The sequence below is a fragment of the Trichechus manatus genome, unplaced genomic scaffold (assembly GCF_000243295.1).
Source record: "Trichechus manatus latirostris isolate Lorelei unplaced genomic scaffold, TriManLat1.0 scaffold00037, whole genome shotgun sequence".
Taxonomy (NCBI): Eukaryota; Metazoa; Chordata; class Mammalia; order Sirenia; family Trichechidae; genus Trichechus; species Trichechus manatus.
The window spans coordinates 18,178,408-18,193,465 of NW_004443973.1; the positions used below are offsets into that span (position 1 = coordinate 18,178,408).

The 15,058-nt window shown below is 37.3% G+C and overlaps 1 protein-coding gene across 1 annotated transcript in view; it reads left to right on the forward strand.

Moving 5' to 3' along the window:
- The window catches only part of LOC101344027 (sodium channel protein type 9 subunit alpha), a 195,448-nt gene that overhangs the window by 165,822 nt on the left and 14,568 nt on the right, over window positions 1–15,058 (forward strand). The window contains exons 20-21 of the mRNA XM_023730496.1: window positions 7,329–7,502; window positions 10,469–10,591. Coding sequence (XP_023586264.1) covers window positions 7,329–7,502; window positions 10,469–10,591 — 297 coding nt within the window. The remainder of the gene's footprint in view (window positions 1–7,328; window positions 7,503–10,468; window positions 10,592–15,058) is intronic.

Consider the following 15,058-nt stretch of genomic DNA (forward strand, 5'->3'; position numbering starts at 1 on the left):
TATACAAAACACCTTCCCTAAGGATAGAAAGAGATCTGGGAGAGCTAAGAGCCCCTTCAGCCTTTTCTTATTTGTTTCTTTCCAATTGACACTGCCAGAGATGAGCCATTAGAAGCACAGTTTCAGCTAGAGATACCACTGGAAATCCCACTATACTAAAAACAGAATTTCTAAGAACTTTATAAATTGCCTCTTAGATAGTCTCTGTGAGTCTGGAATTTCATTTTACTCTTACAACCTAATGATTTAGACTGTTATTGTTTCATAGATACTGGCAGAAGATATAAGACTTCTGGTTCAGAGACAAAGGGCTTTATTACTCATGGTACAGAAAATAGTAGCATGAGCTTTAAGATGTTTATGTCAGTTCCTCCTACCCCAGTCTCACAGGGGCATAATATAGGTACAGATGAATATTGCACACACAGTGAGTTTGGAAAACAGCTGAGGAACACTGAGCTTGGGGAACCCATCCTTTCATAGCAAGCAGTAAGCGATTTTGCTCTTTGTCCCAGAGAGAGACACTACCTCTCTCTTCAAGGTTACTCACTGCAAGCACAACCCCGAGCAATGGCCTGGATAAAGAGCAGTCAGGGCCTTATCTTCTTGGCATAAACAGCAAGAGCAGGCAGGATTGGTTAGGGCCCACAGTGGACTGCTTCACGTAACCAGTTTCATCTCTGAAAAAAAGAAGACATAATAATAAAAGGACTACTCTTCTTAAGTCAGGTGGGATACAAGTAGGATTCTTGACAGATCGTGTCCACATTATCTTACTTCCCAATAACGAAGGAAATTTATTCTATGCTGAGTTACATTTGTGACTGAGACTTTAGGAGAAGCAATTAAAGAAAAATAAAGAAAAGTTTAAAACAAAAATTAATCAAAGTGTCTAAAAGGAAGACTTTTTAGGGAGGAGCACTTTCAAAACTGAAATGTAGATAATTTATATGAGGAAGAAATGGCAAGAAACTTAAGAAAGTGGGTGTTTTTACTTAGAGTTTGCCATTTTAAAAAATCTGTGTATAAAAAAATGAATAAAAAGTAACAGCTATAATTTATAACATAGGTATTATGTTTCAAGCTCTTTATATAAGTTATCTCATTTAATTTTCAAACAGCCCTATGGGAGTATGGTAATTTAGTCCCCTACCAATGAGGAAACTGGATATAGAGATTTAAAAGTTGTTTAATGTCCCAAAGCTAGTAAATGGCAGAGCCACAACTTAACTGATATCTAAATTCAAAGTCCCTACTTTGGAACAAGGAACATTATTGCTGATGTCAGATGGATCTTGGCTGAAAACAGAGTATACCAGAAAGATGTTTACCTGTGTTTTATTGACTATGCGAAGTCATTGGACTGTGGGGATTGTAACAAATTATGGATAACGTTGTGAAGAATGGGAATTCCAGAAAACTTAATTGTGCTCATATGAAGCCTGTACATAGATCAAGAGGCATTTGTTTGAACAGAACAAGGGGTTCTGCATGGTTTCAAATCAGAAAAGATGTGTGTCAGGGTTGTATCCTTTCACCATACTTATTCAACCTGTATGATGAGCAAATAATCCAAGAAGCTGGACTATATGAAGAAGAACTTGGCATCAGGATTGGAGGAAGACTCATGAACAACCTGTGATATGCAGATGACACAGCTTTGCTTGCTGAAAGCAAAGAGGACTTGAAGCACTTACTGATGAAGATGGAAGACTACAGCCTTCAGTATGGATTACACCTCAACATAAAGAAAACAAAAATCCTCACAACTGGTTCAATAAGCAACATCATGATAAATGGAGAAAATATTGAAGTTGTCAAGGATTTCATTTTACTTGGATCCACAGTCAACACCCAGGGAAGCAGCAGTCAAGAAATAAAAAGACACATTGCATTGGGCAAATCTGCTGCAAAAGACCTCTTTAAGGTGTTAAAAATCAAAGATGTCACCTTGAGGACTAAGGTGCACCTGATCCAAGCCATGATATTTCCAATCTCCTCATATGGATGTAAAAGCTGGACAATGAATAAGGAAGACCGAAGAAGAATTGATGCATTTAAGTTATGGGGTTGGTGAAGAATATTGAATATACCATGGACTGCCAGAACAAACATATCCATCTTGGAAAAAGTACAGCCAGAATGCTCCTTATAAGCGAGGATAGTGAGACTTACTTTGGACATGTCATTAGGAGGGACCAGTCTCTGGAGAAGGACATCATGCTTTGTAAAGTAGAAGGTCAGCAAAAAAGAGGAAGACCCTCAACAAGATGGACTGACACCGTAGCTGCAACAATGGACTCAAACATAGCAATGACTGTGAGGGTGGCGCAGGACCGGGCAATATTTTGTTCTGTTATACACAGAGTTGCTATGAGTTGGAACTGACTCGATGGCACATAACAACAACAAAGTCAAAGTCACTGTATCTTTTTTTTTTTAAACCATATTATGGCTCCTAAGAGCAGTGAACACAAAATAGAAGTTTGCCCTTGCACCTCAGTTCCACTGACTTTCAGAACTCTGCTAACTGCTGGGAACTTCTTTCTACATCTTAATTGTTGTTTGGTGCCATCAAGCCATTTTCAGCTCATAGTGACTCCATGTGACAGAGTATAACTGTCCCGTAGAGTTCTCTTGGCTCTAATCTACAGAAGCAGGTCACCAGGTCTTTCTCCCATGGAACCACTGGGTGGATTTGAACCACCAACCTTTCGGTTAGCAGCCTAGCACTTAACCATTTGCACCACCAGGGCTCCTTGCACCTTAGTAGGTCTGTCCATTCTCCATGTGCCAGCAGAGAACTATTTTCTTCAATATTGATACCAACAGTTGCAAAAAATACCAAGGATACTTTTTAAAGTATTTATAGCAGAACTTGGAGTAAGCAGAATGAGAAAGACACAGCCCAGGATTGTGGACAGGTAGTATAAGGTTAGCCATTAAGAATACAGGTGCTTTTGCTTTCATTTCCTCCAATAAGGTGTCAGTTCTGACTCACGGTGACCTCTTGTGTGCAGAGTAGAACCACTCCATAGGGATTTCAAAGCTGCGACCTTTCCGAAGCAGATCTCCAGGCCTGTGTTCCAAGGAGCCTCTGGGTGGGTTCAAAATGCCAACCTTTTGAATCGTCATTGAGTGCTTAACAATTTGTGCCACCCAGAGACTCCTCTGACAACATGAATGGTGTTTAAACATGAAAGAGAAAATTCTAATACTTTAGCTGTGTGTAGGTCAGCAGTCACTTTCAGTGCCTTCAGCAAGCTCAAGCCTTTAAAAACAAAACAAAACCCAAACCCTTTGCTGTCAAGTCAATTCCGATTCATAGTGACCCTATAGGACAGAGTAGAACTACCCTATAGGGTTTCCAAGTATGTAATCTTTACAGAAACAGAAAGCCACATGTTTCTCCTGGGGAGCAGCTTTTGGGTTCGAACTGCCAACCCTTCAGTTAGCAGTCAAGCGCTTTAACCACTGCACCGGCAGGGCTTGTGTCTCAAGCCCTTTAATCCATTTAAATTATTCCCTAAGAGACATGTGGCTGTCACCACAGTATCATTGTCAGTCGTTTATTAAAAGTTCTTGGAGATTGTCAGAGGTGCCACATTCATGAAGTGAATGTAACAGTGGTTTGTAGAACTGAAGCTTTTGAAGAATGATAAGATATGGATGCAGAATTCAAAGGAAGAAACCATCTTATATATTCTTCAGCCTTATTCAGCTACTGCAGTCTTTCATGTAATAGACATTTCCTGACCTCCTGCAATATCTTAACACAGTGCTAGGTACTGGACATGCACAAGCATCTAAAAGCAAAGGAGTAGCTCCTAAATCATGGGAGAGTGCAGGGTGGGAAAGGTTTATAAGGGGCACTGACAGTGGAATTGCATCTTAAGAAATTATTAGTATGCAGGGATGGTTCAACATTAGAAAAACAATCAATGTAATCTATCACATACATAAAACAAAAGACAAGAACCACATGATCTTTTCAATTGATGCAGAAAAGGCATTTAACATAGTCCAACACTCATTCATAATAAAAACTCTCAACAAAATAGGAATAGAAACGAAATTCCTCAACATAATTAAGGGCATTCATACAAAGCCAACCGCCAACACCATCCTAAATGGAGACAGTCTGAAAGCATTCCCCTTGAGTACAGGAACCAGACAAGGATGCCCTTTATCACCACTCTTATTCAACGTTGTGCTGGAGGTCCTAGCCAGAGCAGTTAGGCTAGAAAAAGAAACAAAGGGCATCCAAATTGGTAAATAAGAAGTCAGAGTATCTCTATTTGCAGATGATATGATCTTATACACAGAAAACCCCAAAGAATCCACGAGAAAACTACTGGAACTAATAGAAGATTACAGCAAACTATCAGGATATTAGATAAACATACAAAAATCAGTTGGATTCCTCTATACCAACAAAGATAACTTCAAAAAGGAGATCACCAAATCAATACAATTGACAGTAGCACCCAAGAAGATAAAATAAATGTAACCAGAGATGTAAAAGACCTATACAAAGAAAACTACAAGACACTACTGCAAGAAACCAAAAGAGACCTACATAAGTGGAAAAATATACCTTGCTCGAGGATAGGAAGACTCAACATTGTGAAAATGTCAGTTCTACCCAAAGCGATCTACAGATACAATGGCAATCCCAAACCAAATTCCAATGGCATTTTTTAATGAGATGGAGAAACAAATCACCAACTTCATATGGAAGTGGAAGTGGCCCTGGATAAGTAAAGCATTACTGAAGAAGAAGAACAAAATGGGTGGCCTCACACTACCTTATTTTAGAACCTATTATATGCCATGGTAGTCAAAACAGCCTGGTACTGGTACAACAACAGATACATAGACCAATGGAACAGAATTGAGAATCCAGACATAAATCCATCCACCTACGAGCAACTGATATTTGACAAGGGCCCAAAGTCTGTGAATTGGGGAAAAGACAGTCTTTTTAATAAATAGTTCTGGCATAACTGGATATCCATCTGCAAAAAAACTGAAACAAGACCCATACCTCACACCATGCACAAAACCTAACTCAAAATGGATCAAAGACTTAAATATAAAATCGAAAACGATAAAGATCATGGAAGAAAAAATAGGGACAACTCTAGGATCCCTAAACATGGCATAAACAGAATACAAACCATAAGTAACAATGCACAAACGCTAGAAGAGAAACTAGATAGATAACTGGGAGCTCCTAAAAATCAAACACTTTTGCTCATCAAAAGACTGCACAAAAAGAGTAAAAAGACAACCTATAGACTGGGGGAAAAAATGTGGCTACAACAAATCCAGTCAGCATCTACTCTCTAAAATCTACAAGATACTGCAAAACTTCAACCAGAAAAAGACAAAAACTCAATTAAAAAATAGACAAAGGATATGAACAGGCACTTCACCAAAGAAGACATTCAGGCGGCTAACAGATACATGAGGAAATGTTCACAATCATTAGCTATTAGAGAAATGCAAATTGAAACTACAATGAGATACCATCTCACCCCAACAAGGCTAGCATTAATCCAAAAAATACAAAATAATAAATGTTGGAGAGATCGTGGAGGGACTGGAACACTTACACACTGTTGGTGGGAATGTAAAATGGTACAACCACTTTGGAAATTGATTTGGCACTTCCTTAAAAAGCTAGAAATAGAAGTACCATATGATCCAGCAGTCCCACTCCTTGAATATATCCTAGAGAAATAAGAGCCATCACATGAATAGATATATGCACACCCATGTTCATTGCAGCACTGTTCATAATAGCAAAAAGATGGAAACAACCTAGGTGCCCATCAGTGGATGAATGCATAAACAAATTATGGTATATTCAAACAATGGAATACTAAGCAATGATAAAGAATAATGATGAATCCATGAAACATAACGTGGATGAATCTGAAAGGCATTATGCTGAATGAAAGTAGTCAGTCACAGAAGGACAAATATTGTATAAGACCACTATTATAAGAACTCAAGAAAAGGCTTAAACACAGAATAAAACATTCTTTGATGGTTATGAGGGTGGGGGTGGAGGGAGAGGGGTATTCGCTAACTAGATAGTAGACAAGAATTATTTCAGGTGAAGGGAAGGACAACACATACTACAGGGGAAATCAGCACAACTGGACTAAATGAAAAGCTAAGAAGTTTCTTGAACACAGCCAAACACTTAAAGGGACAAAGTAGCAGGGGTAGGGGTCGGGAAACCATGGTTTCAGGGGACTAGGTCAATTGGCATAACAAAGTTCATTAAGAAAATGTTTTGCATCCCACTTTGGTGAGTGGCATCTGAGGCTAGCAAGCGGCCAACTAAGATGCATCGATTGGTCCCAACCCACCTGAAGCAAAGGAGAATGAAGAACACCAAAGACACAAGGAAAATATTATCCCTAGAGACAAAAGGGCCACATAAACCAGAGACTCCATCAGCCTGAGTCCAGAAGAACCAGATGTTGCTCACTTACCACCAATGACCACCCTGACAGTGAACACAACAGAGATTTCCCTGGCGGAGCAGGAGAAAAGTAGGGTGCAGAACTCAGATTCTAGTAAAAACATCAGACTTAAAGGTCTGACTGAGACTGGAGGGACCCTGGAAAACATAGCCCCCAGACTGTGTTAGCCCAAAACTAAAACCATTCTCAAAGCCAACTCTTCAGACAAAAATTAGAGTGGACTATAAAACATAAAATGATACTGGTGAAGAGCGTGCTTCTTAGCTCAAGTAGATACAAGGTACTAAATGGGCAGCTCCTGTCTGGCGGTGAGATGAGAAGGCAAAAAGGGACAGGAGCTGGTTGAATGGACACCGGAAATCTGAGGTGGAAAGGAGGAGTGTGCTGTCACATTATAGGGAGAGCAACTGGGGTCACATAACAATGTGTGTATAAATTTTTGTATGAGAAACTAACTTGAACTGTAAACTTCCACTTAAAGCACAATAAAAAAGAAAGAAATTATTAGGACTCAGACAACTGAAGAGTAAAGAAAGGGGAATTAGATGAAAGTGGAAATCCATGTAGGCGTCAGAGATCATTGTTCTTTTAGAAGATTACAAATAATTTCATTCTTTTTTTCTCTTGTCCTCTGGTGACCAGCAGCATGCACTGTTAAGAAGGCTACAACTAAAGGTTACACAGTAGGTATAAGCCAGAAGAAAGTCATATGGCCCATAAAAGTATTATATTTCAGTGTTCTCATGATCATGATTTTATTTTCTGTTTTAATTACACATTATGATTTTAAGTTGTACTTGAATTGAAAATTGAACATTATTTCCACAGGCCTTTGAAGATATATATATTGAACGGAAAAAGAACATTAAGATTATTCTGGAGTATGCTGACAAGATATTCACTTATGTCTTCATTCTGGAAATGGTTCTAAAATGGGTAGCATATGGTTACAAAACTTACTTCACCAATGCCTGGTGTTGGCTGGATTTCTTAATTGTTGATGTAGGTGTTTTTTGAGTAAATTTTTAAAGATGATTTATTCTTACTAATAAGTGTTCTGTAAAACCTTCATCAATGTTTATTATATTTTAGTTTTGGTTAGCTTTATGAATTTTCAAACTATAGGTTTCTGTTTTTAGAAATAATAGTACACAGCTAGCAGAAATATATCTGTGAGGAATATTAGAGCAGATATCCTGCAACAAATGTAAATTCTTTTTTGTCATTCTAATAGCTATAATTTACTTTTGCATATGTTTTCTGCAATCAGAAGAAATGTGATTTTTTAATACACTATTTGAATATCATTTATTTTGGGAATAAGAACAAAATGAAAAAGAGGGAAGTGAGAAAGGAAAGGAGAAGAGACACAGATTAAAGAGGTACAATGCTGTTTTTGACAGTATAAAATTAGAAGAAGGTAAAGCTAAATAACTGTTAGGAGAAGGGCAGATATGGCATCAGACAAATCCTAGGAGAAGGGCAGATATGGCATCAGACAAATCCAGAGAAACATCTGCTTCCCTTTCCTAGTCAGCTCAGACCCCAGCTGCCAGCTTAGCCATTTCTCTCTCATCCCCATTCACCTGTGGCTAGGTCAGCAGGCATTGGTCCTCTGTTCCATAGGTCTGATAATCCATTGAAACGACTCACGAACTGCAGGGAAAGGTCTATCTTTAATCTAGCAGACAAAAGGATACAAACATATAGGACAAGGTATGAAAGGAGCCTCTGCACAAAGCTTCCATGTCCTCAGGGGACATGCTTACCCTCCCGAAAGCAGGTGTTCATTCTCTCCACCCAAGAAGCTCCAGTGAGCCACTATCTTCTAAGGCCTTTATTGGCTTCATCTTGTGGCCATGATAGATTACATCATGCCTCCTGAGGCTTAGTCAGCCTCAGACCCCCAGGTAATCTCTCTTGGTCTGGCCAGCCCCCACTTACTGGTCTCAGGTATGGTCTGGCCTTCAGGAACCAAGACCAAAGATCAAATTGTTTACTGCAAGGGAGTTCCACACCTCACAGCGGAGATGGAGTTTTTATTTATCTCAGTCATAATGATAGGAAAACCAAAATAAGTCACAACAACTTTTGTCCCTGTCTCAAACATCTAACTCACCCTTCATCTCTGGGATGCCAAAGGAGCAGGGAAGTAGGCACCAATAATTTCAAATCATTAATTAAGAAAACTGTTGAATACTTGACTGATAGAAAATACATAAGAAAATGCTTCAGTTTATGTACTATTTTTAACAAAGCAAAAATGCACTTACAGGCATCTTGTTGAAATAAGAACATCCTAAAACAGCTGCTGAGATTAGGAATTTCAAATACAAATTAATGGTACAACATCCATTATTACCAACTCATTATTATTTAGTGTGCTCTAATTATTTTTATTTTAAAATGCTTTCTTAAATTAATTAATGACTTCAAACACCCAATCTTATTTTTCTCATCAGGATTTGTGTCCTTCAATCTCTTACTAATTCTCCTAGATTTTAAGAATACTAGCCTCCGTGGTTAGGGAAGAAACACACTGAAGTCAGTCACATGCTAACCCTCAGTTTCTAGAGATTCGTTTTCCATGTGATGCCTGGAATAATTAAAAGCAACTTGCTAATCTTTATAGTGACCACAAGTTCTTTAACATCTAACCAAGAGTTTGCATCACCAGATTTTGCAGAAAAGATAAATTAATGCAGCACCATTCATAGATTTAAAAACTATAAAGTAGGCATGATCATACATAGCAAAATCTGATTATAAAATTAAATCAAAACTGATCATATTTACTTCAAAGTTAATTTTCTTAATGGTTGTATAAGGCACAGTAAACTGTTTTTTAAGATCTCAATAAATATATTAAAAACAATAAGGTTTTGCTTTTATGGAAGTGATGTACAAAATAATTCTTTTCCAAAGTATAGCTATACATTATACCCTATGTGTTCTCTCAGACTTCCTCTATGACATTAATGATTTCATATTGTTTGATTTGTTATTTGATTCACCTTTTACGTATCAAGTCACCTAGTCACTGCCTAGGAAAAAAAAATGGCCAAGATAGATACTTTTGTAATATAATAGAGTTAAAGGAAGTTTAACCAAAATAAGAAATAATAGAAGGAATGTGGCTATTTCTTTTCTTTTATCTTAATATTTAAATATGATTGGGTTTTTTGAAAATTTTTACAAAATCTTTAATATATTCAGAACTTTTAAAAATATTATCATACGCATACTTGTTTTCATCACCCATCTTAAGAAATGTAAGTTTGCAAGTACAGTTGAATTTATTTTAAATTAAGAAAGCAATATGGCTATTTAATAATGGAAGTTATTTTGCCTTGCATTTTAAAATATGAACTGGTGATTTCCAATGGATGTAACACTATCTGTCTATCTGTCTGTCTATACATATCAGAATTCAGGAAAGTATATAGCTTTAAATATTCATTATAAATATAAGAATACTCACAACCATGAGTTTTCAGAATGCTTTTGAATAAGGTATATACTAGGACTTAGATTTGATTGAGCGGGTGCCAGACTTCTATGACTTAACGTCAGAATCACATTCATTTTGTTATGCATGGGTTTTATTTCAACTGAAATTTTGAAAGTTATTCTAACTAATTATATTTTTACATTTAATAAGCAAGTACATAAACACTGATTACAAAAATGTGAAAACTATATTTGGGATTTCTATTAAGATAAAAGAAATAACCTTCTTCACTTCCATTATTTCTTCTTATTTTGGTTAACCTTCCCTTAAATCTATTATGTTACAAAAACATCCATCTTACATCTTTTTTTTTTTTTTAAGGCAATGATTGGGTAACTTGATATATAAACTTCTATTATTTTTGTTGATCTGCTATTAGTGAATTTTGAAAATGTATTTTCCTTTTTCTATTGTATCATTTCATTGAAACAATTAATGAAAATTTTATTTTTTGTAGGTTTCTTTGGTTACTTTAGTAGCAAACACTCTCGGCTACTCAGATCTTGGCCCCATTAAATCTCTCCGGACACTGAGAGCCTTAAGACCTCTAAGAGCATTATCCAGATTTGAAGGAATGAAGGTAAGAAAATATTAACCTTCCAAATATAACGTGCTTATTTGTTTTTCTAAATTTTATTTAGTTTGTTGTTGTTATTGAGAATATACACAGCAAAACATACCAATTCAACAGTTTATACATGTACAATTCAGTGACATTGATTACATTCTTTGAGTTGTGCGACCATTCTCATCCTCCTTTTCTGAGTTGTTCCTCCCTCATTGACATAAATGCATCTAATCGTTCAAGTTTAATGTGCTCATTTTTTAAATGGGGTATAAAATATGAAAAAAACAGGTATGTAAAAATTATGGACTATTTATATTTACACACACACATGCATACATATATGTGTAAGTATGGACTGTATATAAAAGTGTATATCTATGTGTATAGACACTCATGTACACACACATTATTTCAGTGCATATTTAACAAAGGAATAAAGGAAATATAATAATGCTTTTTTTATCTAACACTGTTAGGCAATGGAATGATTCAAATAAGTAAATTTTCCCCCTTTTAAATGGAAATCTTCCCTAAACTAGGAAAGTTCAAGTGGAAGGGAGACTGTTAGTCCTGACACCATCTCTCATATACAAGTCATCATGAACCTGCCTTGTCAGGTGCTCAAATAATATTTGTTAAAGGCACGACCCTGGGGAGAGAGTGTAAGAAAAGTCAGAGACATGAAGTAGCATCAGCCATCACCGTTAATTTCATCCTTAAAATGATGTCACAAAGTCAGCAGAACTATTTCAAATTCCAGTTGAGAAAACTAAGTGTCAGAGAGTTTACTTCACTTGCACTAGACTGCATAGTGTTTGAAAAGAAATTAATTTAGCAGAAATAAACAAGGCAAGATAAATAAAGTCTGCTAGTAGTGTAGCAGTAAGGACTGTATTAAGCCAGCAACTCCTTCATAAAACACATGGAGGACACTAACCTTATTTGCTGTCTATCTCCTCATTTGTTGCTGCTCTCCTCCCATTTCCTTTTATCCAGATTTATACCTCTTCGCTCGTGTCTGTGTTGTTTCCTCTGTCTGGAATTCATCCCTCTGTCTTGCTTCAACTCTATCAATCTAGCAGATAAACACCTACCCATCCTTTAAGTCTCAGTTTAAGAATAGTCTTCTTCATCTACAACCAGGCATAGTTGGGCATCCTTCCTCTATTATATTGTATGTGATTTATTTGTTTACATGACTGCCTCACCACCTGCAATCTCTGAGCAATTTGCCTGCAGATTAGTCTAGCTCAGTGATTCTCAAGTTGTGGCCCACTGACCAGAAGCCTCAGTATCATCGGGAAACTTATTAGAAATGTAAGTTCTCAAACCCCACGCCAGGCTTACTGAGTCAAAAACGCAGGGGTGCGAGTCAGCAATTAATAAGCTCTCAAGGTGGGGAAAAAAAAAAACTAGTTGCCATCAAGTCAATTCCGACTCATGGCGACCCCATGTATGTCAGGGTAGAACTGTGCACTATAGGGTCTCCAATGGCTGTCACCCTTTCGGAAGTATAGCCAGGCCTGTCTTCTGATCACCTCTGGGTGGATTTGAACCACCAACTGTTCAGTTAGTAGCCAAGGGCTTAACCATTCGTGCTACCCAGAGACTCCCTCAAGGTGAAAATTTGAGATCTTTCAAGCTATCAGGTCTTCTGTGTATCCCTGCTAATCTAATTATGGATGTAAATTCTACAACTTAATATATCCAATGTATAATGGTGTCCAAGTATATAAGAACATCGTAATTATACCTTGAATTTTTTTTTTTTTTATTGTGCTTTAGGTGAAAGTTAGTTTACAGCTCAAGTTAGTTTCTCATACAAAAATTTGTACACACATTGTTAAGTGACCCTATAATGTGACCACACATTCCTCCTTTCCACCTCGGATTTCCTGTGTCCATCATTCGACCAGCTCCTATCCCTTTCTGCCTTCTCATCTTGCCTCTGGACAGGAGCTGCCCATTTAGTCTTGTGTATCTACTTGAACTAAGAAGCACATTCTTCACGAGTATCATTTTATGTCTTATAGTCCAGTCCATTCTTTGTCTGAAGAGTTGGCTTCTGGAATAGTTTTAGTTCTGGATTAACAGAGAGGCCAGGGCCATGTCTTCTGGGGTTCCTCCAGTCTCAGTCAGACCATTAAGTCTGGTCTTTTCACTTGATTTTGAGTTCTGCACCCCACTTTTCTCCTCCTCCATCAGGGACTCTCTGTTGTATTCCCTGTCAAGGCGGTCATTGGTGGTAGTCGGGCACCCTCTAGTTCTTCTGGTCTCAGGCGGATGGAGTCTCTGGTTTATGTGGCCCTTTTTGTCTCTTGGGCTAATATTTTCCTTGTGTCTTTGGTGTTCTTCATTCTACAAGGAATTTCTTTGATAAATAATATTCAAGTACTCTATGTAAGAATTGAGAATGGTAAGAATTGAGAAATTACCAGTTTCATTTTATGCAGGAAGGCAGTATTGGAATTCACTGATATTAACTTCATTTTTTGAGCATTAGCAGAATGTTACAACCTATACAAAACTTACGATTGACCCACCCCTGAATTCTAGTATACAGTATACTACATTTTCATGAACAAACAATGAATAGCATGATTGGTCAGCAGGAGAGGCAAGCAGGTGAGCAGCAGTTATTCTGTGATACCTTCTATAAGCATGCAGTGCTACAAACATCAAGGAGGGAGTAGCTGCCTGGGGAAGTTTGGGAAGTCTTTACAAGGAGGTGACGTTCGAGCCAGAACAGAAAAAGTGAGCTCCAACTCGCAGGCCAGAAGACATTCCAGGCAGAAATACTGCAAGGTAGAAAGGCACAGAGTTGAGTGTGCAAGTCATATTTGGGCAATGACCAGAAGGGTCAGTGTGCCTAGGAAATTAGCATAGTGGAGAGGCTAGCAGGAAATGAGGATGAACAAGAAAATGAGTTAGAACAAGAGCCTTATAGATCAGGCTGTTTGTTTTGAACTTCATTTTGGTAATCTTGCTTTTCCTAACTTTGTTTTGGGTCACGTATACTTTAAGACTCTGATCAAAGTATGAATCATTTCTCCAGAAAGAGAACACAACCATAATGTTTTTCATATAAATTCAGGCCCTCATGGAACCTTTAGGTGTCCATGGACGGCCGAGGTAATAACCATTGCTCTAGGTCAGGGTCAACAAACTTGGCTGGTTACCTGATTTTATAAATGAGGTTTAACTGGGGGCAAGAACTAGAAGGCAGAAGGGAACAGGAAAGCTGATAATAGGGAGCCCAAGGTTGAGAAGGGAGAATGTTGACATGTTGTGGGGTTGGTAACAAAGGTCACAAAACAATATGTGTACTGTTTAATGAGAAGCTAGTTTGTTCTGTAAACCTTCATCTAAAGTACAATTTTTTTTAAAAAAGTGATACCAAAGTAAAAAAAAAAGAGGTTTAATTGGAACACAGCATTGGCTATTTGTTTAAGTAGGATCCTCGGCTACAATGGCAGAGTTGAGTAGTTCCAACAGAGATCATATGACCCACAAAGCCAAAAAATATTTAAGAAAATGTTTGCCAATGCCTACTGTAGATAATCTCATAAGCAGTCAGAGATCCCTGATATTTCACCATTTGGAAGTGTCTTAAGGAGTCTGCTTGCTATATTGCAAAAAAGAGAGAGCAAAATGCTATTTACATAAGAAATTAACCTTTAACACGTTTGCACTCAAGTGTGGACTAGAGCTGATGTATCAGAAGACAAGTAGGTTTTGAAAGATGTAGTAAAGAAAATCTAGAGAATGATAAATGCTACGATAGTTGCCATAGAGGAAACTTGGAGTAACATGGGCACTAGTGATCAACAGCAGTGGAAATAAGCAGAAATAAATGAAGTATTATAGATAAAACATGCCTCTTTTTTGTTTTATATGAGGCCAGCACTATCTACATGTAATCAAGGACTTAGAGAGTATTTTTAGAATTAGAAAAATAACTGAAAAGATTGTTGTCATTTTGCAGATGAGGAAACAGAGGCCAAAAGGTCTTAACTAAATTCACATATCACACAACTGGCAGAACCAACTGAATCCAAGGGACTTATGCCACTAAATTATTCCCAATCTTAACTTCAGCTAATATACACCAGCAGTTGCTCTATATGGGAGGATCTTTAATGCTGATAATTCTAGGATCATGAATCTCTAGCATGTATATTTATTTTTTATCATTTATGTTTATAAATTTTCCTCTTTTCTAGACTGCAGATTTTATGACTTCATCTTACCACTATCAGGTTTTGTTTTATTTTTTTTTCCATTTATTTAATCTGTCATATCATTTTAGCTATTATGTTCAGCACTGCCTTATATTTTAGCTAATAGTTTTACTGTGTGTTAATTGTGTATTCACAAATGATTATAAACTCACTGATGGCAGGGCTCATGTTTCATTTTGTCTTGCTTGGCACACTGCTGAGGATACAGTAGGCATTCAATAAATACATACTGATTGGT